A 27,249-nucleotide genomic window follows, 5' to 3' on the forward strand; every position below is an offset into this window, starting at 1 on the left:
TGGTTTAATGGCTTACCTAACATCATAGCCTTGAAAGCTGGGAAGAACTAGGTGAACCTAATAATCAATAGCTGAGCAAAGACACATGACTGAACATTACAGCCCTGTATCACAAGATGTATGAGTCTCAAGATACCTATAAATTCTGACCTGAAATGGGGACTATGGAAGATCTGGTGAAAGAATCCATGTAATTACTAGCCATGGGGAAGCTGGCACCAAGAAACAGGAAAAATTTGTGATGAATCTAAAAACCATGGTCAAAGATACATGAAGAAAGTCATCTGAAGAAAACTAACTTACAAAATTGGCATAAAATCACTGCAGTTAAGATAAGAAAGTAATTTTAAATAAGACTTGAAGCTGGGTATCATGGTACATGCCTATAATTTCATGTACCTGTGATAACCAAGGCAGGGGAATCATTATATTCCACGCCAGGCTGGGTAGCAGAGTGAGAGCTTGTCTCAAAAAATCTGCTGCTTTTGGGGGGTGTACATGTGTGTATGCACACGCTCATGATCATTTGTTTTTTATAGTACTGAGGAAAAATCTAAATTTCATTTATTGTATGTATTATTCAAACAACCATACAGATACTGAAAGTTTAATACCTAAAAAATTTCTAATTATAGATTGGAGAATACCGTAAGCATATCAATGAGGAGGACCAAAATGTTTAAGTATGCAGTGTCATCATGTGATCTGTGAACTCCCCTTATAAATAATCTTTTTCTGCAGCTCATAAGCGGCATCTGGTTAATACTTCTATCCAAGAGACTGACTACAAGCAAGAACAGATTTATGGATTGAGGGTAATTTTGAACCAAAATGTTATCTCAAATCAGGAACGTGGCTGTGACACTTGACCACAGAACCATCTGCTTGAAGCCACAGTGTGAAACCAGGAGGAAAGAGCCACTCTCCCAAGTACAAAGGCTTCAACTTCCTTGTCCTTCCCAAAGAACCTAATGTTTTTGGCTAGAATTCATCAGAGTGGGCAGGAGATGTTCTCTAAGTCAGCTTCACCTTGCAGAGCGGGAGGCCCACCTCGGGTTAGGAAGAAGCCGGACCTGCTGTCCTGCTGTCAACAAGAAGAAAACCGCGTGAAGTGACACAGACTCTGACCCTTCAGAAAAGAAAAATTAATGGAAAGGGTCCTAGGATCACTCAGACTTTCTGCCTACAGGCCCATTTTAGACCACAGCACAGCCTCAGGCCCCGAAGTAAAGCACAACTACCTTGCTAACATGAAGAGCAGAGAGTGAAGTTTAGCAGGCTGAAACTGCTGGACTTTGAGAACACAGTGCTGATAAAAAAGGGAGCTACAGGGAAAACTAGCTCCAGATCTACACAGAAATTCTCTGGGATCTTTGGACGAACACTATGTGGACGTGAGGCAGTAAGAGCCAAACAACGAACAACTGGAGAGGGAAGAACTATGGGAAGAACTATGGAGAGGGAAGAACAATTCCTAAAGCTAGGAAAAGTACACTAGGTGCAGGTCCAGCCAGCCAGAGTCCTAACCCACGAAGGGCCAGACGTTAGTACTAAGCAAAACCAGCCATGGAGCTCAGGCTGTTCTAATAAAGCCTTTGTTCTAACCTGCCCTAACAAAGATAGGCTGGAACTGTCTAATATGGAGCCGCTAAGTAGGTCTGACTATTGAACCTGTTGAAATGTGGCTAGTTCACACCAACACGTGATTGTAAATAAAAATAAAATATAAACTAGATTTCTCAGACTTGGTATAGAAAAAGAATGTCCACTATCTCACTAACAGACTTTATAAAAATACTGGAATTTTAATATTTTGCAAATATTGGGTTAAATATTTATTAAAATAACTTTTTAGAAAGATGGAGTGCTGACAGGAAAATTATTTTTATTATGTTAAATTTAACATATCTGATCAGCAAAACCAACTTTGGTTATTTGGTATAACTAATGAGTTATAGTGACGTATTCCTTAAATCTTGTTACTATTCTATTTATTATATTCAATTTTATAATTTAAACTAATTTTAAGGTTAATGTAAAAGCAATGGATGTGACCCTTTTGTGTGGAAATCACATTCTTGCCAATATAAAAGACAAAGAAATAAATATATTTTAAGTGTTTCAGAGAAAGAGAGAGAGACAGAAAGTGAGAGGGAGGAAATACAGGAATCAACAAGTAGCTAACATCTAATATTAGCTTTCTTATCAATAAACCGTACACTTTGAAACACGTACTTTTTAAATCTATACTTCAGTACCTCTGTGATACTGTCTAATAAGCAATCATGTGCTGTGTTAAAATATTCTTGCTAGTAATCTGTGACAATAATTATTTAAGTTCTAAAAAGGTTTTGAAAAAGAACTATCTTCTGAGAGATCAAAGAACACTTTAAAGATTCATGACAAGCTACATTTAGCAATAGTCAGAGAAAAGGGAAAGAAAATCAAAAAGCAACTCACCATCAAAAAAACAGGTAACTCAGAATACTGAAAACATTGCTTTAATTACGTATTTTAATCTATGTTGTACATTTCCAAACATAATGAAAAACAATTCTCCAAAAAGGGCAGCTCTTCAGGGATTTCTAAATTCATGTTTCATATCATAACTATCCTCAGTTCACTGTACATTTATATAAGTCTAAATATCATTTACTAAATTCACATATTTTTTTTTGTCTTTTTCATTTTTATTGGTACCAGGGATCGAACTCACGACCGCCTGCTTGCAAGGCAGGTGCTTACGCCACTGAGCTAAATCCCCAGCCCCTAAATTCACATTTAATACAATTTTCAGAAATGTCTGAATGTAAAACACAACAGAGTAGTGATGCACAGGAAAGTCTGTCTAAGCCTTAAGCGTAACAGCAGTAGTCCTCAGACCCTGATGATGATATTCGTTTTGCTGAATTCAAGCAGCCATTTGTGGTCAGGTGAACACACGGAAAGTTAATGAAAAGTTCTTCAGCCTACAGGCCAAATAAGAGCTTGTCACCACTGGTGGTAGACAGGGGCTCACGTTGTATCATAAAACTACCTCCTAAGCGAAGTTTAGTCTCTCAGACAGGCCCACAATCTAAGGGAGGTCTTGATTTTTATGGGATCACTAAGTATTTCTTTGGCAATCTTTACAGGTTTAAGAGTGTATTACACTTATCAAGATGAACACCAAACAGAAATGAAGTAACAAGGCTGTAGTATTACTCTGCTGTTCAAAATGCTTATGACAGCTGAATAAGAGGTAAATTATTTTGTCAAGTAAAACAGCATACAAATAGAAAACATTCAAGCATTGCAATTTTTCTGCAGTTTTCATGCAAATTCAAAATTGAGACGTCACACAGTAAAATTATCAATGATTTATACATAGATCTTTGAGGTAGAACTTTATTATTCTTCCAAATATATATATATATAGATAGATAGATAGATAGATAGATAGATAGATATAGATATAGATGATATAGATATATATGCAAGTTTTGCTTCAACATGTTCCTTTCAGACTGATCCATAGACAAGGTTTACAAATACAGTAAAATCTCACCATGGAGTCAGGTAGTTAATACAGACGCAGAGTAGCTATTCAAGTAACTGACAGTCCAAGAAAAAGTCATAGATTCTGTGGATTAATGGACTGGAATCACCCTGTGGGTAGGCATTTGTATCAACCTACATTAATTATATTCATTTTTGTGGGATTTATATGTTAGCACATGATATTAAGCTTTTTCTTTTCCTTTTCATATACTCCTACTCGGGTACTTAACATACTATTGCATTTACTCTTGACTCGGTATGTCTTCTTACCTAGATTTGGAACATTCTTAAGGTTGAATTACAATATCTTCAAAATTTGTAAATCAATATATTGTCTCTACAAGTCTAATAAACAGAAAAGTAAAATGCACCCAATAAAAAGTCAAGCCCTATTTACAGCCCTCTGCTATTGAAAACATTTTTTGCATTAGTTTTTGTATTTAGTGACAGTCTATAATCAAAACTGAGTTCGGTGTTTTGCACTCTAGGCCAGGCTTTGCCTTTCATTTTCACTTGTGGAGTTTGAATTTTCCTGGTTGCTTCTTACGTCCGCCCAGAAGATATCCTGAACTTTCTGTGAGTAAGCCTTAAAGTTGTCTTCTTCGAGGCTTTTAATAAAAATTTGGCATGCATTTTTCTTCCCATTTAATTGATACCAACTACGGAGCAGCTGAACTTTCTGCTCACCTGTATCTTGTTGGTTGTCATTCTTGATGTCATCTATTTTGGCTTCAGGGACACCATTCTTTCGAACAAATTCTCTAACCTCATTTATTGTCATTATTTCCGTAATCTTAGGTATATGTTTACTAAACTCAACATCTGAAAAATAGAAAATAGCCTCTGAAAATTCATCTTTCTAAATAAATTCCCATTCCTGAAATCCACATTCATTTTTCCCTTTATCATACTTAAGAATACAAGTAAGTCCTAGGCTTCTGAACAACTTATTGAGGAAAACCAAAAACCATGAGTTATAAATCCAATTCTTTGTATGTCCCCAGTAATTTTCTCTCTGACCTATGTTATGCATAGCATATAGTATCTCTGTACCTTCCTATCTCACTTTTAAAAGAATTGTAAAGATCACCTCTAGTGGTTTTTTAGAGTTTATGATCAGTGAGCTGCAAATCTAAAAGTACAGGCAAGAGTTAATGACTGCCTCCTCTCTGAATCACAGGTCAAAGACCAGAACCAAGCAGAGGCATGAGTGTTGTTAGAGTTCAGGGCATAATAACTGTGTCTAGAATTCATTTAATCTCTTTGTCCCTTAGACAGGAGTTCTGTAATACATCTACTCAACTGTGAAGGACAACTTTTTAAACCTCAGAATATAGTGTTCCATTGTTATCTAATTTATTTTTAATTATGTGTTGTTATAAATTTAAAGCAATATTTGACTAACTGTTGTGTGAAGACAAAATTGTAAGAGCAAGGCCCACTATACATCACTGAAATTAGTAAAATAATTTTCCTCTAAAATTGGCCTATTCCTGCAAAAGAAGCTGTCTCTAGGAAATAAAATTCTAAAAGCCTTACCTGAGAAATTCGGTGGCTCTCCTTCTGTTTCCTGGGGTTTGGGTGACAGAGAGAGATAAGTAAAAATGCAATTAGAATGCGACAAATGTCATCCTTTAGTCATCCTTAATTCTGAAGAAAGCACAATCGGCTGCTTGATATGTAAAAATAAGAAACTAGACTACGTGATTAAGAAGGGTTCTTTTATCATTCAAATTTTGACTCTGAGAAATTTTATACAATACTGGCTCATTTTTTACAAAGGTGAGGAACCTAAGGAATTCATGAAATGAGCTAAGATTATTTTTCATATCAACTTATGAAACAGTAAACGTGATCATTCTGAATTTTTCTTCACTATAACTATTTTCATTTTTGAAAATGATCCACATTGGCCCACATTGAATTTTTGCTATCCTATTGATGTAAAGAACTCTTGACTCTCCCTAAACCCAGCCTCAAGTGAGAACAATATTCAGTTTACTCAGTGTCCCAGTGTATCTTTTTGCTATTTGAAATTGCTTGATCATGTTAGAAAAAGATATAGTAAGAGACTAGCCCAACAGTTAGCCCAAAGAATCAAACTACTTTTTTATGACAGGTTTGAAAAGTTAATTTTTTTGTCCTGGCTTAGATACTGAATCTATGCTTTGGTAAAGGTTTTTCTCTGTAGGGATAACTCTAACTGGCAACATGGACCACTTCTTGATTTTCAGAATGTATCTACTTCCCCCTTGGTTGCTTCTTACAGTATTTGTATAAAAGTTGACCTATAAATTAGGTACCACATATTACTCATCTCTGATGCACACACACACACACACACACACACACACACCTGCTTCAAAGAAAGTAACAAATAAAAAGCTGAATTACTACTTTATTTTTTCAAAAAAGCTGGTGCATATTTCAATACTTACAGAACGTGGGAACGTATATCCATGGCAAGAACGGTTGTTCCTGAAGTATTTCTTATAGATACATAGCCCTGGAAGAATAAAAAGAAATATCTATCAGAATCAAATCTTTTCCTGATAGGCATCATGTGACAACATTCTTTCACACTAAGAGAGTATTAGAAGGAAGCAGACATCCACTGAAATTTAAAGGGGCTACTGGTACTGTGCTTTCTCATCCCATTGAGTCAGATGTTCAAAGCCACACCTTAACTGAGTCATCCACTCATCATGACCTGACCTAGCATGATGCTGGCTTTTTGACTTATTGTCTGGCCATGACAACACCCACTGTAACACAGCTCCAGCCAGGAATGGAAGCCAATGGATCTAGAAAACTGAAGGCAACTGCCATCGATAACTAAAATATACACACTTGGTGAGTACAAGCCTTGAAGTCAGTGTGAGATGAAAAAGGACTCTATTTCTTAGTCCAATCGTAGTGTTTAAATACCAGATGTGTACTTTCAGCTAAACAATCTTTAAAGTTAAGACTTCTTCACCTAAAATAAAGCAATAGTTGCTTGTTCCAACAGAGAAGGAAAAGACTGATGCTCCTCAGTCACTGAAAGCTGGTGAAATCTTGTATATTATGTATTCTTTAAAACACATTTTCCAGACTTAACTATGATTATACCCACCTTTGGCTTATCCACTGAATTTACTAATTAATCTTTGTGTTATGGTTGATATACTGTGTCAACTTGAGAAGTTTAACTGAGAGACTTAGCAGGGAGTCAGGGTTCTTACTTTGTAAATATCCTCATTTTGCGCAAGAGGAGGGCACAGAGATTTTGTAAGTGCTACACCCATTCGGGGGTGAGGGGATTGTGTAGCTTGCATAGACTATACGGGAGGAAAAGAGGCTTGTCCTTCCCTCCTTTTTTCTAAGGCTGTTTTTGCACTGGCTGCCTTAAAGTGTTGCCCCAATGTCATGCCACCCTGCCCTGGAACCAGTTGATTATGGACTGAAACCTCCAGAAACTGTAAGGTAAATGAACCTTTCTTTCCTTCATTTTTGGCTTCAGGTGTTCTGTCTTAGAGACGAGAGAAAAGTAACCAAGTAACCTTGCGTACAATACACTGTACTCATATTTTAAATTAAGGAAGAGGAATAATTTTTTTAAAGACAAAGAATTTGGTTGAGAGAAGAACAACAAAAGGACAAATTGATCAACTGCTCTCTACAATCCAATTCATAAAGGCCTTTGATTTTTGTGTTCTCTTAATGTGTGCAGAAATCTTAATGGATAAAAACAGATCACTTCTCTTTTTTGGCCAAGTCAGACACTTCAGAGAAGCTTTGTTCATAAGCAGGACAGAACTACCACCCTAACCCTCACAACTGGTGCTCACAGAAATTCTTATCTGCTGGCAGTGGTGCATTCAGAGGCAGCAATCAACAATATAACAGACTTAACTGTTTACCTGTTAGCTTTCTTATAAGTAGGAGATGGAAAAAAATCTTTATGCAGTACTTCTCAAGTCATTTCAAGACATAATTAGAATAAACCAAGAACTCACCAAGAACTAGCCCCCCAAAGGGCAGTAGCAGCAACAACCACAACAAGTTAGCACTGGAACCTGTAACTTAGAACATTAGACACTTACATGAAAATGGGCAATCTTCAATGTTAAACAAAGTATTATACTTTCAAATAAACAAAAATAGTTGGCTTTTGTTTGTATTTGATGGTGGGGATGGAGGGATAGGAATATTACTTTCTTCTTTGCATTTGGTGTTGCTGGTGGGTGTGCATTCCTCAATGATTCCATGCTCGCACCTGAAAAAAACCCCAGAAAATTCAGAAAGCCTGTATAGATTGATTCATCACCTCATATTATGAATTAGAGGCCATCTTACTGATCTTTGCATCCTGGTAAACATTTTCTCTTAAATATGAATAGACAAGCATCTGAAACTGTTATAAGTTAATAGCATAATTTGAATGCTGTAATAAAAGAGATTTTTTAAAGAGTGACTTAATATATCAAGAGTTAGAGGAAGGTGATAAAACACGTACAAATGGAAGAGACAAAAAAATGTATGTAAAAACTGGTAATAAACTGACCTCTTAAAACACTGGAGTTCAAGCAATCTTTTACAATAAAGTGCTAAGAACCATTTCAAAAACTTTAAAACATTAAAATGGCCACACAGCAACCAGTGTGCAGGATGCTAGCTAGGAAAGGCAGTAAGTCACCCTACAAGTGCTACTGTGGCACTGAGTGACTGGGAGACTCAAGAGGTTCATGTGGAATTTTCAGACACTCACAGTCAGAGATTCTCTGAGCCCAAAGTCTATCTCTGCTATTCATGTCTCATGTTAGTTAGTTTGTCCAAATTTACTGGCTAAGTTTGGATAAGTCATCAAATTCCATCTCATCAGTAATATACAGAAAACAGTATCTATCTCAGAGTTATGATGATAAGAAAAGTATATCAAGGTTTAAAAGTATTTAGAAATGCTACTTTGTTTTTAATTGACTAGTTAGCCCCTTACCCCCTCCCTACCTATTCTATCACCACGAGGGCACACTCAGATATTTGTGGCTAGAAGGGAGAGGATAGGGTGGCAAATAAGATGTAAGCATCAGATACCTACTTTTTAAGTCTATTAGATGAATTCCTGAAAGTTTTCCAAGGTGGATTATAACTTTCAGGGGGAGTCAATGAATGGTAATCTTAAGCGTTTAGGTTGATGCCAAACTATTTCTTATGAAGCAAAAATTACTTTTATAACATGTATTACTTAATCTGATCTCTACAGAAAATGCCAGATAGAGCAAAATCAGTATTATCAGCATCTTTGAATAAAGACACTGAAGCTCAGAGAGGTTAGGTGGTCTGCTCAAAGCAACACGAGTCAAGAGAAAAGTGAGAGGCACTGTCGGTTTTCCAGCTTTGGGCCCAAACCAAGGTTTCTTGTATGAAAGACAAGGAGCGTGGTGATCTGGCACTGGGTGCTTCTCAGTCTTTTCTTTCTCTGGTTGGTGACCTGTTCCACACAGAGCTTTCTATTTCCATCATGTGCAACCACTGTTACCTTGCCTGAAATGTCCTTCCACCCAAGAGTACCTGGATAGAAATGTTATTTCTTTCCTTCCTCAAGTCTCAAGCCATGTGTCAAACTTCTCTTCCATTTCCTCTGGCAGGGCTGAAAGAGTTTCCTGTATAGCTCATAACATCTTGGACACAAATTTCTTCTCCTGTTTGCCACAGGGTGTTGACATGTGATCACCACTGCTTTTCTGGCTGTCTTTGTCTCTAGATTGAGATCTTCAAGATAGAAATGATTCCTGCTCAGACTGCCAGTTTAGCATCCACATCAGTGTCCAGTGTCCACATCAGTGACACATGTCAAGAACATTCAATTACGGTTCAATGACTAAAAAGTGCTCAGCAACCTCAACAGAGTCAGAATGAACAAATGGTCATCCGGTTGCTTGAGGAAAAATAAGACTAACACATTTATTCCTAACTCGTAGTCAAAGGGGCTTCTCTCAAGACAGTATCTTTCAAGGAACACAGAGTGTTTTCATCAGTGAAAGACTCAGACTTACCTGATGCAGGGGTCACAGTGTTCACACACAGGACTGCTACAATAAAAGTTCGATTTACATCTGCACTTGGTATCCTGGGTTCGGGTACAGTTTCTTTCCACTTCTAAGCCTAGAAAATCAGTTTGAAAACTATTATTTATAACACCTCATTATAAACAAACTATGAAAATAATGGCCAAGAACCACAAGGATCTGAGACCGACCACTTTTATCAGTAGTTATATCATCATGCATTTAGCTATACAAGTAGTACTTAACAGGCATCCCTAAACTGAAGTGTCCAACAGTCATTCAGAGGAATTTTAAGTGGACAGGCAATCCAGCAATTAAGATAACCCTAACCCCTGCTTAGACTGCTCACATGTTCCTCCTAGTCTACAGTCTCACTACTCAAAAATTTAATCCACATACCAAAACCATCGGTTTGCCCACAGCTTACTGTAGTGCGACATGCATACCAAGTCCCACCATAAACTTAATCTGACCAAATCAAAACCCACGCTTAAAGATTCTGACTGAATTGCTCTGATCTGGCACCTAAATACTGGTATTATAATTGCTTAGTGGGCAATTCTAATGCTCAGCCAGGATGGAAGATGTTCACTTCAGAGCCCAACAAAGACAAGAAAAGCTTTATGTCCACTGATTTCTAATGTCAAACAAAAGTAGGAATATTCCTATTAATTTTAACCTCAATCTTCAGAATAAGTTGAGAAATACATGAGAATCCAAGTTCCCAAATAGAATTACCAGGAAAAATCAGATCCCCAAAGATAGAAGAATACTCACTCTATCCACATCTTGCATTTCTCTATCTGCCATCATACAAACATAAATCGAGGCAGGAAAAGAATAGTTTCTGTGCTTAGGGTTGGAGCTGATGCCCTCTCTTCATAGAGCTGATACTTACTGGGAGTCACTTTCCATCTCTGGAGAACTGCCAGTATTTAAAGGTGATTGTTAGCCCAGGACCTGGTCCTGCATTACCTCAACCAGCAGTGGCCAGCCCCTTCCTATCTGTGAACCCAGCACCACAGAGGGTCCAATCTAAAATGGCATTATACATGGTTCTAAGTGAAGTATGATGATTGGTCTCTTTTGATTGCTTTTGAAGATACTCACCATGCCCTGCATCACAAAATGTACATCGTCTGCATTGAGAGGAATAATGCTGTTTGTCTGTGTACTCGTTCCCTTCTTTGCAGGGCACACAGTGTGTTTCATTTTCATCTGATGTGCAGTCAGCAGCTTTCTTTGTGCCTGCCCAAGAAAAAAGGGGGAAGTTCTTGAAGGGAAGGTGGCATATAACGACATGAGACATTAGCAGGGATGGTTTTAAAAAGAAAACTCTTAAAATTGGGAGTGGAGGGGGTTGGATGTTAGGCTAATGCTAACATTACTACAATTGGGAAGAATGTTATTGTAAAAATTGTATCAAGAGCCAGAATGCCTTCCAAGGAAAAAGTTGAAGAGTGCAGGAATCTGCCTAAAGAAATAGAATGACTAACAATAGGAGCATATTTTTAAAAGATGGAGGGAATTTCAGATGACCAAATACACCAGCAAAAATCAACAAACTTCTTTGGTGAAAGGGGCAGTTTGGAAGGTGTGTATCTAGAGTGGAGATGGCTGTCACCAGCTACTGAAATTACACAACTAATTCACTTTGCTTGGATTTCTGATTTTATTTTCTAAAGTCGACAAATCCTAATGAGAGTAGCTGAAGGAAAGAAAATGTTCAATGTTTTAATGACTTTGGTCATGTCTTTATAGCTATTACGTTTTTAACAAAGTGCTTGGCCTCTCTCAGCCTCGTCAGGCACACAACGGGGAGGCCTTCCAGCTCTGCCCTCTCGCACTGCTCCTGGAACCGCGCACCTTCTGCCTGCTGAATGCCCCAAGTTCCCTCTTCTGTCTCTTTTCCTTCTATTCTTTTTCCATCTGGGAACAAAGTGTGTTTTGATGGGCTGCATAAACATTAGATTTGCTACCTTAATTATCCAGTTTTAAACACTATTCATAATTGAGTTTTTAAAAAAATAAAGTCACGGTAGTGCTATCACTAAACATTAAAGAATTTCTTCTGAAAAATTCACATATTTAACAAGAGTTTATTAAATGCCTATTGTATTTTGTAGGTATATGACTTTAATAACCTAATAGCATTCTTTTGATAATATATTTACCACATAAGCAAATTATGAAATGTATATGTAAATCTTATTTTAGAAAACACAGACAATAATCTATCAATAGAAAAACATAAACAAACCATGGAAAACCAGAACCAAATTTAAACACAGGGCACCGAGACTCATGACACGGCAGCACTATTTTAAAGAAAGCAGCAAAAGAGAAATTCTTGCTAGTGTTCTTACACTGGTTTTCAGATGAACTGACCTATTTAATGAACTGCCCTGCAGAATGTTTAACACAACACACATAGCATGACAGAGATCCAATAAAGCATAGATTCTTTTTTTCTGAAGTGTACAATCCAAATTTATTAAAATATGAAAAACAAGTGATGTTTTCTTGAAAAATAAAATTCTAATATATATTATAACTTGAGTATAATAATATCTATTCACTGTAGAAAATTTGGAAGAGAAGAAAATGTTAAAATACAAATACATCAAATACTTTGAGATGTTTATTTCCTAGTATTTTATCATAAGCATACATACATACATACATGTATACATATGAATATATATATATATCTATATACACACACACACACACACACACATATTTAGTGCATGCAATACACTGTAGAATCCTTACTGAATATAGTGATGGGGTAATGATTTTTCTGTAATAAAAACTCAATTCATATATACAATCATTAAAAATAGTGCATTTTATTTTAATAAACAATCACTATATGATCAATGACACGGAATCAAGTTATTAGAATTTCAGATGCTTTGTTACACAAATTGCATTCATAGCATATCACCTGTGATTTCCTGTTCATCTGTCTCTTTTCCTTCCTCCTGACTTGCCTTTCTTCTACCCCTTCTTCTTTAGTTAGATTACAAAAAGGATTAAGTACATCAAGTCTGAATGGCTTAAATTCTCTAAAATATTCACTTTTGTTTTCCATGAAAATAAAACTTTTCTTTTTTCATTTGTATTTTGATTTACCCAATAGTTAATTGAGTTGCATATTAATATCACAACAGCAATAAGTATAAACAGATTGAATTAATCTGAATATTGGTAAACCTAAATTAACGAAAGAATAAAAGTAGTGGGTATCTTTCACTGGATGCGAGGCAGGCTATTATTAGGGAATCAGAGAAAAGCAGCCACTCCACGCAGCAAACCAACTGGAAATCACTAAAGGGGATTCACATAATTGAAGATGATAGCCAGGCGTGGTGGTGCACATTGTGATTCCAGCACTTGGAGGCATAGGCAAAAGGATCAACATGAGTTTAAGGTCAGTCTGGGCTACAGATTATGTTCAAGACCAGCCTGAATTACACAGCAATACCCTGTCTTAAATAAGAACAGTGATTAAAGATTACATTAGAAATACACAAGCTACTTTGATACACTGTAACTTTGATTGATACATACTTTTCCAGCCTTTGATTAATTCAGAATTCACCTATATAGTCCCACACTACTTGCAATCACAATGAAATGCCATGCACACAACTTTTTTTATAACTTTCTCTAGGCATTTTCCTATAAATCAATTATGGTTTCAGTATGTATAAATGTCACCAAGGTTTTGACTCACATCCAAAGTTCTTTCTTAAAAATATACAATTGTTAGGGGCTGGGGATTTAGCTCAGCGGCATAAGCGCCTGCCTTGCAAGCAGGCCGTCGTGAGTTCGATCCCTGGTACCGATAAAAACGAAAAAGACAAAAAAAAAAAAAAAAAAGGAAAAAAAAATATACAATTGTTTCCATTCTTACAGTGGTATACCAGAGTTCTTATTTCATGAGTAAATTCACCATAGCAGAGATCATTTATTAAATGAAAATGAGGCAGAGAGATTTTTTAAAAATCAAGCAAATTATGTTTTAGATTTTAAATACATGAACAAGACTTCAATTCATAGGGGCAAGCACAATTTGGCAAGTTATTTTTTAAAAAAGCAAAAAAGCCCTTCTGCATTCCTGTATGGAAAAGTATAAGTGGAAAAGGGTTTATGTGTAAATGGATTATATTATAAGGGGAATTTTTCCATAACATTTATTAAAATCCAGACAGGAGGCCAAGGGGCACTATTAGAATTTTCATATACATGGTCCATGCTTGGTTTGCACTTAAGAGTGCTAGAAACGTGGAAAGCCAATAAGAAATTTACTGAAGTTTTGTTTGGATCTATTAATCTATTGTATAAATATCATATAAACCTATGTGTGATTTCCTTTTATCTTCTTGTCTTCACAAACAAGTTGAGAGAGATCTAGATCCTATGCAGCAGCAATAAATTCCACTGGAAAAAAAGTTTGTACAATGTGTCTTAGTTTCTAATTTGCTGGTATTTGAACAGTACCAGATACAAAATCAACAGGTGTTCCATAAGTAGTGCTAATAGTAATATCAGAAATTTCCAGTGGAAGGCTGTTTTGTGGAGTAGGAAAAAATGTAATAATAACAATAATAATGACCATATGGTATGAATCTCAATTCTGCTAATGTGAAACTGGTTTGTATCTCAAAATACTGATTTTAAAAAGTGTCAGTTTTTGTTCATTGCTTTTCTAGTTCATTTAGTTATACAGCTGCAAAATGCAAATATCATTTGCAGGCTTCAGTGCAAAGACAAACGACTTTCTTAAGATCTGATTGAAGGAGATGCTAAGACATGTCCTTTAAAGGTAGCTGCTCCTGCTTTCAGAGCATGACTATTTTGATACATCTAAATCAAATTTGAGATAACAAGCTTTAATACCCACGAATGAGTCACTTTTTTCGCTTGTGAGAAATACAGCTAAATATACAAACCTTCCCATTTCAGAGGTACATGCCATTTGTAAATTATACTTACTTATAATCACATCAAACAAGTGTAATACAGATAGTAAACTGGCCTTTGGAAAATAATCACATAGCTGTTTCTTCTTCTAGTAACATTATATACCACAGGAGAACTAAACGTAGTAAAAACATTGTATTTATTGTTGGTATGTAATATTCTTATCCTACTTTTTACTCTGGATGTTTTGTGTAACCTACCGGGAGGACACAGCCGGCAGCAGAATTGACCTACAGGATGCCTGTCTTCTGTGCACTGGGTCTCTGTTTTAGTAATTTCTCTCTTTAATTTCAGCCCTTCGGAGCTGGTATCAATCCCTCTCGCATTAGCAGTTTTGGACAGTGGTCCAGGAATGAAGGTAAATACCTGTAAAAACAAAGCAAGAGGGGAATTTTATTGATTTCTGAAACAAGAAACTTTGCAAACAGGTATCACCTGCCCAGAGAAGTTGTACATGCTGTGCAACTGGTTGCCAAGAACAGAGCAGACCACCTGCACAGCAGGTGCCCTGAGTCACAGTAGAGACAGCATCACGCATGGCTGGAGCCAGGGTTCTGCTCAAAGCTGAGTACGTTTCCACTTGCTGCCCTGTATCTGTGGGTGAAGGCACTTAAATTCTCCAAGCTTAGTTTCTTTACCTATACAGCAGAAATAACCACTTCTTTATAGTTCTGTTGTGATAATTAAATAGCTTAAAGCTCTCAGAACAGTACCAGGCACGTAATAAATGGGTGTCTTATAAGTAGTACTAACAGTAATATCATAAATTTCCAGTGAGGGGCTCTTTCGTGGAGCAGCAAAAAAAATGTAAATAATAACAATAACAATAATAGTAATAATGATGACCCTGTGGAATGAATCTCAATCCTGCTACCAACATTGTGATTTTTGAGAACACATATAGCTACTCTTATCCTCAATTTCTTAGTCTGCTAACTGAGAATACTATTTTCTATGGTCAAGGGCTGTTATAAGGATTAAAAAGTGGCAATTTCTATAAAACCTGATATTAAGTTTACAGCACGCTTCCCTCCCCCTTTGTATATGCAGTTCACAGGATCATTAATTCTCATCAAATCATCAGTATTGTCCAAGCACACAACAAATATTCCCACTAAATCCCACACAATTTTTCTTCACCAATGTCCAGGAAAAAATGAACTTTTCCCTATAAAGAGCCAATCTTTAATTTACTTTTGATTCCTTTCCTCAAAAAATTCCAAAAGACCTTGTATCAAATTTATCTTAGCTACCTATAAAATGGAGTTCCTTAGGAAAACAAACAAAAAGCAAACAAAAAGTATGGACACATTTGGATGTAATCCCTGGTTGAATCCTTTTGTTGGGTTTTATCTCTGTAGAGGTAAATTAAATAATCACTCTTATATAATGTTAATTATATCACCAATCACCAAATTTTTTAAGCTATTAGTTCTGAGTTTGGTTTATTCAAGACATTTTTTATAGTTTTACCAGCCTCTCTTGATGTTTTAATCTCTCTAATACATACATAGTAAAGCTATAACAGTGTTACCTGATGAACCAGGAAAGCTAAATCTTTTACACATATGAATCGTGGCCGCAGAAGTCCCCACTTCCCTCCCGGCCTTCTCCCTTTATCACCAAGGCAGATTTTCCCCTTTGGGTGCCAGGACACCCTGGGACCTCCAGCTAAGCTAAGAGAAATGAGAGACACAGTGGTTCACTTTTCCTCCTAGGACGGAAATCTTAAGAGGCATTGTAACATCTCAGAGTCCAAGAGAGAAAATAACACCAAAATATCAGGAAAATATTTGTTTTGTCCATGGTCACTCACTAAAACTTGTCTAAGCATCCTAAACCCTATAATTTATCTTTTTTCTAAAGCTAGAAATAGATGAACTTAGCATAGAATTTAGTTCACTTTCTGCCTATGAACAATTCTATGTAAGAACAACTGAATTGATGTAGAGCTGAGAATTGTATCTGAATATGCTGACTTCCTACCAAACAACTGCTAATTCAATCCAACAGGCAGTTATTGGGTCAAGTTCTGATAATACAATGGGGAATAACATTGATTGTAAAGGGAAATTGATGTTAAATTTCCAAAAGCAGAACCCCAGGCCTCATCATCCTGGTTGAATACTCTACCACTAAGGTATACTTCAGCCCACGGCTCTTGCTTTTTAAAGTACAGTCAAATCTATCATCTTTTATTAAAGGTACAACAAACATATAACTTTGAACAAAGTACTATTATTAGCATCAATTTCTCTATGATAACAGTCCTCACTTCTTTGCAACAAAAGTTCATGGTCTTATTTTGTGACTATTCATCATTTTTATATAAGAGAATCAATACTAGTGAAAGGTAATAGAATTAGGTGGTGTTCTAGGAAATAGTAATTTGATTGGGACTATAAAAAAAGATTAACTGCTAGGATAGGAGAATGAAAACTGTTTGTATTTTTAGGACTCCTTATTCTATAGCTACCTCAAAGCTCTATTGGTCAGTGTAAAACTAATTACACTAACTATTTAGCGTTCCAGAGATTACCATCACATGAAAATGCTTAAACCCCAGCCAGGGTTGGTGGTACATGCCCACAGTTCCAGCACTATGGGAAGCCACGGCTGGAGAATTACGAGCTGAGCCCAGCCCAGGAAACTTAGCAGGGACCTGTAACAAAATTAAAACCAAAAAAAGTGGGGAGGAGTTGGCATTTTTTTAAGGGCTAGGGATGTAGCTTAGTGTGAAGGCTCTAGGTTCTATCTCTAGTACTGAAAGAGAAAAAAAAAAAGTTAGATATGACTTGCTTTCCTTCACTTCTGATTTTGGTTTCTCATCAGAAACAAGAAAAATTACAGACTTAAACTCAAGGAATACAGTGTACAAGGGTTCAGCCCAAACTGAGGTCAAAAAGAAGGCTGATGCCCAGTTATGTATGTGTGTTTCTTATGGTGAGAGGGCACTATTCTCCTTGGTACGCACATTTCAGACAGTATCTGGGAGACAGTACTGTGAGCAGTCCAGGATCCCCAACGAAACAGTCAGGTACTCAGGGAAGCAGCACATTCTGTATTTATGGATTTGTGCCATTAGCACATTACAGAGTGACATATCAGGGACTAAAACTAATCACAGTGAGACTCCTGTTAAAGATCACTCCAAAAACAGTGTGACGTTGTGGTTCTTCGGGATGATCTAGGATTTAAACCAGGAAGTGAAATGAAAATCACCATTTTGTCTTTTCTTACTGAAACAAAATAAACAGGAAAAGACTTACAATGCTGCAAAAAAAAAAAAAAAAAAAAAAAAGTATTAAGTGGTTACAAACATCTGCCCTCCAAATGGCAAGAATGAGTAGACAGTGCCTGGAAGTCAGTGAGAGTCTCAGTACTGAGCACAGGCGTTGCACTGACACAGGGGATGTGGTGTCTCAGTGAAGAATCCGGAAGCTGTAAGGCAAACACGGTGAAGCAGTTTTACTTCTATCCTGTTATGGTTTGCATCTAGATTTCCCCCTAAAGCCTCATGCAGGCTTCTAGAGTTTGTGATCCATTCATTATCCAATGCTGGGAATAAGGGTGTGAATGCTATACCCACCCTAGGGCAGGTATCCTGTATACCATCCAGGAGACAGAAGGAGGTTTGTCTCTCTCTCTCCTTTCTTGTTGCTTTTCTGTCATCTGCTACCATGAACTACTGTCCCTCTGCTAACTGTTGTGACACTCACCTTGGGTCCCCTCAGTTATGGACTGAAACCTCTACACACTGTGAGCTACGTAAATCTTTCCTCCTTTAACTTTGGGTGTTTGGTGTTTTGTCTCAGCAACAAGAGAAAAGTAACTAGGATATATCTAAAGCTCACAAAACAGTTGCTGCAATAAGATCAGAATATGTAATGCTTAACTACTGCAGAAAAATGGTATGTTGAGGAGGGACTGTAACAGTGATTCGGACAATTCAACATCAAAAGTATAAGAACTGAAAACATGGAAAGGGAATAAAAGAAGGATATTTCAAGAAAAAAATTTCTCAGTAGGAAATTGTCATTTTTCTTTTCTTTTTAGCTAGGGTTTTACTATGTAGTTCGGTCTGGCCTTGGGGTCACTATGTACTCCTCTGAGTGCTGGAATTACAGGCAAGCTCCACCATACCTAACTGGGAAATTATATTTTGCACATTGACATTTTAGTAATCTTAATTCTAGTCATAAAGACTGACTGATTTCACATTGCTGAATTCATCTGTTTTGTGTTCAGTGAACAGTGTCCATCATATTATAACAAAAATTAAAAGAAGAAAATTTAGTGGTAGCAGTATTGTGTTCAGCCTAAATATCTGTATTGATTTATCATTTGTATAACTTTTTGCAAGGAGTTTAAAAACCTGGATAACAGTGAACCTATGGTAGCTGCCTACTTAGTATGAAAGGTAGAAAAATTCTAAATATTTGAATTGGTAGATTTAATCTTTCATATATGTATCTTTCATATGTGTATTGTGTGTGTGTGTGTGTGTGTGTGTATATATATATATACACTGAACCCAGGGACTTTGCACTGAGCTATATATCCAGCCTTTTCTAAAAAGTTATTCTTATTTTTTTGTTTTGTTTTGTTTTTACTTGAAACAAGTTCTCACTAAGAATGCTCACAATGCCTGGCCATATAACTTTATTTTTTTGTTTGTTTGTTTTCTAGGTTTCTTTGGCAGTCATATAACTTTACTAAATCAAATATTAAGATTAACCTTTGTTTAACTGAGCAAATTTCCTTAACTTAATGTGATCAAGGCTATTTTATTTCATCCACTAACACTATGAATCACTTAGAAGAGTAGTGAAGTTTGATGCTGAAGAAAACTGTTTCATTTTTGAAAAGTTATGGGACCTAAAGCTGTATCATACTAGAAGGGAGCAGTTTAATGTAGGATTTTGAAAGCTTGGTTATACAAATCGCTTTAAATGTTGCTACAGTTGGCACCAAGTTCTAGCACTAATGAGTCTTACTACTTCCAGAAAAGAATGCTATATTAGTCACACCCCAACTGATCCTTAAATCGAAAATCCAACAAGACAAATAAAAAGTACCTTATAATTTAGCATTTGTAAACAAATATATTATTTAAAAACTGTTTTATACCAGTAGAGAGGCTGACTTTGTGTGGCATTTAAACAGACTGAAAATAAAAATGTAATAATGCAGTGTTGTCTAGTCACTGTTAGAAGCTACTGGAGGCAGGGAATGTAGAAAACATTCATTTATAAGTTCTATATGTTTCTTAGAATATCAGAAATATTATTTTATATTTTAAGCTTGTTTTTTTTTAAAAATGTACCTCATTATAATAGCTGCCCTAATCTGGAAGTATAATAAAATAAAATACTTAGTTTAAAAATCTTCTTAAAGTGCATGTTAACACTTGAAAGACAGCCGTCTCAAATTGAAAGTGAACATTTTAACCCCCAACTCTGAACTTCAAACAGATGGGTAAGAACAGCTGAGTTATAAAGTTCTAGAGAGAAGAGTGTCTCTACCCACCACATGAGCTGTGTTCCAGAATGTAGCTGACAGATGACAGCAGAGAGGATAACTTGGATGAAAGGTGCAAGCAACATGAGAAAATTTTAAAAGTTGTCACCAGCAAAGTTTCCAGCTGATTCTTAAGACCATTAACATCTGAATCAAAATTTGGTATCTCATTATAGTTACCATTTTAGGGGAGAAAGAATGTGAAAGGTGACCTACCTAATCAAGCCCCTCCTGTGATGGAGGAAGCAAGGCTCAAGCTGAGAATGAGCGGCCCACGGCCATGCAGCCAGCTCCAGTCACCGCTGTTAGGGGCTCATGTGACCTCCCTCCCACATTCACATGGTGATGTCCTAACCTCCGGAACCTCAAAACCAGACTGCATCTGGAGACAGGCCTTTTGCAGAGCTGATGAAGTTAAAGTATCGGTAGGGCAAGCCCTAACCCATTGTGCTTGGTGGCCTGTAAAGAGGAAATCTGGACACACAGAGACAAAGGCCCAAGGAGAAAAGAAGGGTAAGACAAGGAAAGGGGTCTCGAACAGAGTCCTCCTTCCCATCCTTCGAGAACTCAGTCTCCTGACACCTGGATCTCAGACTTCACGCCTTCAGAACTGTTGGGAAATGCACCTCCTGTTGTTTATCATCCATCCTGGTTAGGGCAACCCTAGCATGCTAGTACGCAGGCCAAACCATAGCTTTGCATGAAGCTTAGAAGCGTGATTTTAAAACTGTGTCAGTGATATGTACAAATGGCACCCTGCAGAGCATGGCCTAAGAGTTTCTCATCTTGAGTATTAATGAGCTAAACAGATAGGAGGATTTCACCTGGCCCTGAGAAACAGAATCATCAAGGGCCCATGTATTTCAGAACTCTTCTTCCCAGATGTTTTGGTCCTGCTAGGCTGGATTGAAATCTCATCATCCTGGGCCCAGGGGCTTAGCTCAGTGGCACGAGCACCTGCCTGACAAGCCCAAGGTCGTGAGTTCAATCCCTAGTATATATCTAAAAAACACGTCATCATCCACAATTGCAAAAAGCAGAAATAAAACAAGAGGTAAAGTTCCACTGCCCCATTTTGCTCACTCATTGATTAGACTTTTAGTTACTTATTAATATTTAACAAGAAATAATATCCTAAAAAAAAGCATGGACCTAGGTTTTAGTCAAGAAGATTTTAATGTTTCCCTAATATATTTGTGTTAAAAAAAGAAACATTTTATACTACTATGTTATTGAAAAACCAAACTAAAAAATAAAATAAATTTTTCTATATGAAAGATAACTGAAAATTTCATTTTATTTTTCAAAATATGTAAGTAAAAATACACAAATTAATCTTAGCCCAGGTATATAGTATTTCTTTTTTAAAACCAGTTTTGGGAAATTCCAAAAGAAAGACTGTTGAGGCAGCATGACTGACCAAGTAATAAATAAAACAAAATGAAGAATTCTATTAAATTCCATCTGAGATTAGATTTTGAGTCTAATATTAGAGTTTTAAAAAAATCATAGTAAAATTGTGATAGACATTGGAATCACACACCAATGTATTAAAACCCCAACAGACACAGGAATCATGCAATAATGAATGAAAAAAAGAAAGAAAAGGAGAGAGAGAGAGAAAGAAAGAAAGAAAGAAAGAAAGAAAGAAAGAAAGAAAGAAAGAAAGATGGATGGCTCAGTATCCACTACAGACACAAGGACTCAGGGTCTCTGAGAATAGGATCCTTCCAGAAATTCTCTTTAATAAATACGCTTGCCAATTTTCATGCTCACCATAGCTGGAAAACAACCTGGCTGGACAAAGCAAAATCTGAAGTTAGCAGCCTACTTATTCCCGTCCCGTGTGAGATAACCAGAGCTATGTAACCTAATAGCATTTGTGTTCTACATTTGCAAGTCAGAATTTAGCTTTTTATGAGAAAAAATTATGCGTCAAAAAATAACCCCGAAACAAGTAATTTTTGGTAAGGAAATGGCTAGTCTGAGGGCTATACAGTACTAACTTAGAGCCCAGTGCCCTTCAACACCCAGAGAGGACACACAGGTGACACAAGAATAAAACGGTCAGGTACAATAATAAAGAGAGGAAGAGATTCTGGAGACCAGGGCAGCCCTCTGAGCCCTGGGTGTTCAACTATTTTAAATTTCGCAGATGAGGGGCTGGGGATTTAGCTCAGCGGTGTAAGTGCCTGCCTGGTAATCGTGAGGTCGTGAGTTTGATCCTAGTACCACAAAAAAAAAAAAAAAAAAAATCACATATGAGATCAAGTGGCCTCTGTCTTCCTGTCAGCACAGTATAGGCCCAATTTATTAAGTCAGGCCTAAATCCTTACAGATATTTAAGGTGAAAAAATTGATTAGGACCAAAGACACTCCTTGTGAGGATAGCTAGACATCAAAGCTTAATCTTCAGCAAAAGGATACAGACTGTTACATACTCTGGGCTCATTCTCTCTCTGGGGTTTATGTGTGTGTGAGAGCTCTGCCATCAGAAGTCAAAGGTGCTAATGTTTTTCACATCTTGTATTTCTATGATCTCATTTAAAGTAGAAGTGAATAAACATACTATACTCTATGACTAGCCCAAAGAACAGCCTGTCTTTAGTGAATCTAATATCCAATTGATTCTAATTTTGCAAGTTTATTCTAGTTCAAAGCTTAACATAGCATATGCACTGTCTATTCAAAGAAAATAAAGGTAGACAAGTCGATCGAATGATTTGATCCCCTTTAAAATGGTTGGATTAGAGATAATCTAATTGGTGTTAGGAGTTCAACTACATAAAAAGCAAAAGGTATTTTACTTTTTAAAGCAAAGTTTAAAGCTTTATTCAGTTAAATGTTATTTTCATATATATATGTACATATATATATATATATATTCATAGCTCAAAGATTATAAAACTATACACTAAGCAATTTACAATGATTCTACATGTAATTCTTTCATAATAAGGAAAAGTTTGTAACTGGCCACGGTAGCTATAATCCTAGCACTCTAGGAGGCGAAAGCAGAATGATCCAAGATCAAGTCCAGCCTGGGCAACTGAGGAACCTAAAAAGATTCAAATTTTGGAAAGGGCTGGAGATGTAGCTCAGTATGAAGGCCCTGAGTTTAATCCCCAGAACTGGAAAAACAAAAAACAAACAAACAAAAATGTGTGCGTGTATGTAACAAACATTTTCTTTATAACAAATTATAAAATAAGAAATACTTAAATTAAAAACAAATAGTAATATATATAAAAATCTCACTTCATTTTATAAATGTCCCCTCTATAGCATACTGAATAAAAATTATAACATGAAAATGATATAAAAATGTGTACATGCAGTGTGACAAAATGCAGAACATAAAAAGCATTGATCAAATATGCAATGAAGTGCCAAGACTGTGAGTAAAATTTCAAAATTTCTTCCACTAGAGTGACAATGAGTGACTTTAATGTTTTTTTGTTTTGTTTTGTTTTTTGTTTTTGATTTACTTTTTGTTTCACTTCATCTGGTCAGTTTTTATATATTCATCTACTTAAAGAGAAAAACAGATGAGTTTAATTGTACAAGGTTTGGATTTGAGTGGCATCCTATCATTTAGATCATGCTTTAAATTATGCTTATTTATTATGGTTTAATCATAAGTAGGACTTTAGGGCCTATTACAAAGCATTTGCTCAGTAGGGGACTTTTGGGACCCAAGATAAAACCACCCAAATTAGCAGGGGCTTTCAAGGTGGGCAGGCAGCAGGGGGATTTCCTTTGGTGATTTTCTCCAACTGGCAATCACACTCCAGGGGTGGGCTGTGAAAGCATTCCACAGCTGTCTGATTCCTTTGCAACACTGGCATGGACTGTTTAGGCACAGATTGCTTACCCACCATCCCTAAGAGAGTTACTTGGAGATACTACCCTAATCTTGATTCTTCTGTGTCTTTATCATTCTGAACCTCTATCCAAATTAAATTCTAATTTGCCTCTACATGTAATAATTGGATCTCAGACACAGACAATAGAGGCTTTTTCATTTTTCTAACTGTGCTAGTAATCGGGCCCTTGATGATCTCCAAATAGCAATTTAATTTTTGCCCACTAATTATGCTGTCATTTAGAAATTTGTGTTTTCTATCCTGGTAGTTAATGTTTTGATTTACAATTTATCGTATTACTATACTGTAAAACTTTCAAGTCCTTTGTGATATAACTGAAGCCTATTAAAAATAAAAATTGAGGGAAACACATTTTGCAGTTCATTTCAGGTTTCTTGGATTGTTTTAATGAAAATAATTATACTATAAATTAAGGAATTATTCCAGAAACTATTTTGTCTGATTACTTGTAATTACTTGTTTCATTTATAAATGTCATCTCCTTTCTTTCAATCATAATTTTGAGACAATTGCTGTAAGAAATTTGGAAGAGAAGCAGGTTCCCTGGGACTGGCCATACTCCTCAAAAGAACAATATAAAGCCAGTAAATCCTCACGCATTATTTCACACAATGAACACAAATAAATACAGAGCAGGGCACATAGGTATTTCTATAAGACAATTTTTTGTAAATTAAATTTGATTCTTTCCTATCTTCTATAGAAATTTGTCAAGTGTTTTGCGATTTCAAACTTATTTATTTTTAAATAGTATGAGGAAAAAAACCCTCAGAAACTAGAGGAGAGAAAACTGGCTCCAAGAGGGTAGAGGTGGAGAAAAGAACCAATGCACACGAGGTGATATCTGCTTTATCCATCTAGGGACAAAAGGACTAAGGAAAGAAAAAGAAGAAATCTGAAACAGTCCCCTACTCCCAGCTCACTGTTACAAACAAAAGTTGCTTCTGTGTAACCAACAATTTGCCTTCATTTTATTCACTATGAAGGATGCACGACCAAGCAGGAAAGCCAAGAACAAGTATTTCCTAGAGACACAGAACACAATAGTGGCAAAGCTTTGCCAACCACAGAAGCCTGGTATTGGCAAATGGTAGGTTCAAGACCCACTTCTATCCAACTAAATTAAGAGTCATATTGAAAGGGGAGGGTTTACTACAATAAAGAGTGACTAGGTGATAGTCACATCTATTTCTTAAATTTTACTCATTTGCATTTATAATATTAAATAAATCTTAATTACAATACATATGACAAATTATGTTAAAATTTAATATCACACATAATAATCATAAATGTATTCATGTATGTGTGTGGGTGTGTGCATTCCTTAAAAGCCGTCCCCTTGGTGCTTTAAGCATGCATGTTAGGGTAAAGATGCCATGATACACAGGTTAAAGAAGCATGGGCCAAACTTTGATGTTGTCATTACACATCGTTAATCCTGCTGTCCAAGAACTAAGTGGTAGTTCAGAGCAAGGGACACTCTGTTAGTGGTTAGTGGAGTGCTTGTAATGAAAGAGAGCCAGAGAGCCAGAGAGATGTAAGGTTGTATAAATGTTTTCTCAATTTTGAATCTTGAGTTTTCACTAAGGAAATTTCTAAAAGAGCCCATTGATTGACATTTTTTTTAAAAAAGAAACAAAGATTCGGGTTTTGTTTTCCTATCATAAGATGGTCCCAGACAACACAGTCTTTCTCTTTCTACATTTCGCGTACTCTGGAAATCTGATGGAATTGGCAAAGCCGCCTGGGCCTTGGAAATAGCCTGGAGGCTAAGCCCAACTCTGCCGCTTCCTAGCCGTGCGACCTAAGCGCTGTGAACCCCCCACCCCGTTTCTCCCCCGTGAAATGGAGATGAGGGTGTCTTCCCCTACACGCGGCTGCTGAGAATGGGGTCACATCTGTAAACGCTTTTAGCGTTGGCCCTGCCACTCCACTGGGTCCCCATAAAACAAGAATCTCTAGATCCTCAGGACTCTGATGAAGTGCCGGGCCTGCGTCCCCGGGCCAGTCCCGTCCAGCTGGCCTTTCTCAGCGAGGACTCCGGACGGAGGCCGCCGGGCCGGGCCGCGCCGGGGCGCAGCGCTGCGCCGAGTCCCCAGCCAGGCTCCCTCCCGCCCCGCCCGGCATTCACAAGCCGCGATGGCTCGGGGCGAGCCGAGACAAAACGAGGAAAGGAAAAGGACAGAAAAACAAACACAAAACCCACGAGGCAGGGACTCGCTGCTTTAAGGAGAGGAGTTCCCGGAAGGGAAGCACAATAGGTTTTTTTTTTTTTTTTTCTGTGTTCCAAGAGGAAAAAACAAAAACAGAATCAAGGTTGCCTCAGGGAGCCTCCGCTGTAACCACCGCCTTGGGGTCACCCGATCGGAGCACCGTGCAGAACAGCAACTGCAAGGACCCCAAGACGAGGGTCTCGTCCCGCGCCCACGCCAGCGTGGCGCGCAGCCCACGCCTACCCGCCACCCCCAAGGCGCACCTCGGACCCGGCTGCGAGGACAAGTCCGGACAGGCCGCCTGCTCTCCGGCCGGGGCTCCCCCTCCGGCGACCCCGAAGTCTCCAGGCCGGCCCGACGTGGCGGCTCGCTCCCCGCCTGCTCCGAGCTCGGTGGTACCCGGAGAGCCGGCTTTCCGCGTCCGCCGGCCGCGGGGTCGCACTGCGCATCGCACCGGAGCGAAGCCGCTTCTCCGGCTCGCGCGCTGGACAGAAAGCCCGACCGGCTCGGGGCCGGTCCGCGCAGCCCCTCCGCGCCGCCCGCGCGCCCTTCCCGGGGCCCGCCGCCGCCTGGAGCGCGTCCCGCCGCGGCCGCGCGTGGCCTGCGGGAGGCCGGAGTCGCGCCCTCGCCCCGGGACCAGGGCCTCACCGTGAGCAGGAGAACCGAGGTCCGGGGCATGGTGGAGCACCGGCTGCGGGGAGAGAGCCCGGCGCGGTCCGAGTGAGTCACCCCGGGCGCTGGCACTCGCGGCCACACCTCCAGCTGCCCGGCCGCCCCGCCGGCGCACGTGCAGAGTTACTTTCAGACTCTTCGCTCTGTCCGCAGGGCGTCGTTGAAACACTTGTTGCTTTGCCGAGAGAACGGCTCGACCTCACGAAAAGCCCCGGGTCAGGAGGAAGCTTCGCGGGGAACGCCCGGGTAGGCAGCGCCCCTTTGATTCAGCGGCCGGCGGGCGCGGGGTTGGCCGGGTTGGGGAAGGAGGCAGCCTGTGCTGACCACGTGGGCATTCCCCATCCCGGGCGCTTCCGCAGAGGGCGGCTGGCT

General features: G+C 38.1%; 1 protein-coding gene across 3 annotated transcripts; it reads right to left on the reverse strand.

The window, feature by feature from the left end:
* Positions 1 to 2,485: 2,485 nt before the first annotated feature.
* On the reverse strand, positions 2,486 to 27,249 carry Fas (Fas cell surface death receptor). 3 transcript variants are annotated; one of them, XM_063239488.1, is made up of 9 exons: positions 26,854 to 27,249; positions 14,783 to 14,948; positions 10,701 to 10,838; positions 9,579 to 9,687; positions 7,737 to 7,798; positions 7,539 to 7,604; positions 5,979 to 6,046; positions 5,080 to 5,110; positions 2,486 to 4,362 (listed from the first exon to the last, which is right to left on the reverse strand). In XM_063239488.1, the coding sequence occupies exons 1-9, from the start codon at positions 26,881 to 26,883 to the stop codon at positions 4,025 to 4,027; spliced, it is 1,008 nt and encodes a 335-aa protein (XP_063095558.1). In that variant the 5' UTR covers positions 26,884 to 27,249; the 3' UTR covers positions 2,486 to 4,024. The 3 variants fall into 3 exon arrangements, with proteins under 3 accessions (XP_063095558.1, XP_063095556.1, XP_063095555.1); XM_063239486.1 differs by lacking the exon at positions 26,854 to 27,249 and adding an exon at positions 26,469 to 26,842 and having other exon boundaries at positions 7,539 to 7,598; XM_063239485.1 differs by lacking the exon at positions 26,854 to 27,249 and adding an exon at positions 26,469 to 26,842.

The sequence above is a fragment of the Cavia porcellus genome, unplaced genomic scaffold (genome assembly GCF_034190915.1).
Source record: "Cavia porcellus strain 051 isolate PalLab524CR breed Dunkin Hartley unplaced genomic scaffold, mCavPor4.1 scaffold_28, whole genome shotgun sequence".
NCBI lineage: Eukaryota > Metazoa > Chordata > Mammalia > Rodentia > Caviidae > Cavia > Cavia porcellus.

What these genes read in the sequence shown, in the direction of transcription:
- Fas (XM_063239485.1), bottom strand. Translation starts at nt 26,654, where the DNA reads ATGCGCAGTGCGACCCCGCGGCCGGCGGACGCGGAAAGCCGGCTCTCC. An exon ending in CTGCCGGCTGTGTCCTCCCG is followed by an intron (nt 10,839 to 14,782) that starts GTAGGTTACACA and finishes TTTCTTGGGCAG; the next exon opens with GCACAAAGAAAGCTGCTGAC. An exon ending in CACCAAATGCAAAGAAGAAA is followed by an intron (nt 7,605 to 7,736) that starts GTAATATTCCTA and finishes TAATGTTCTAAG; the next exon opens with TTACAGGTTCCAGTGCTAAC.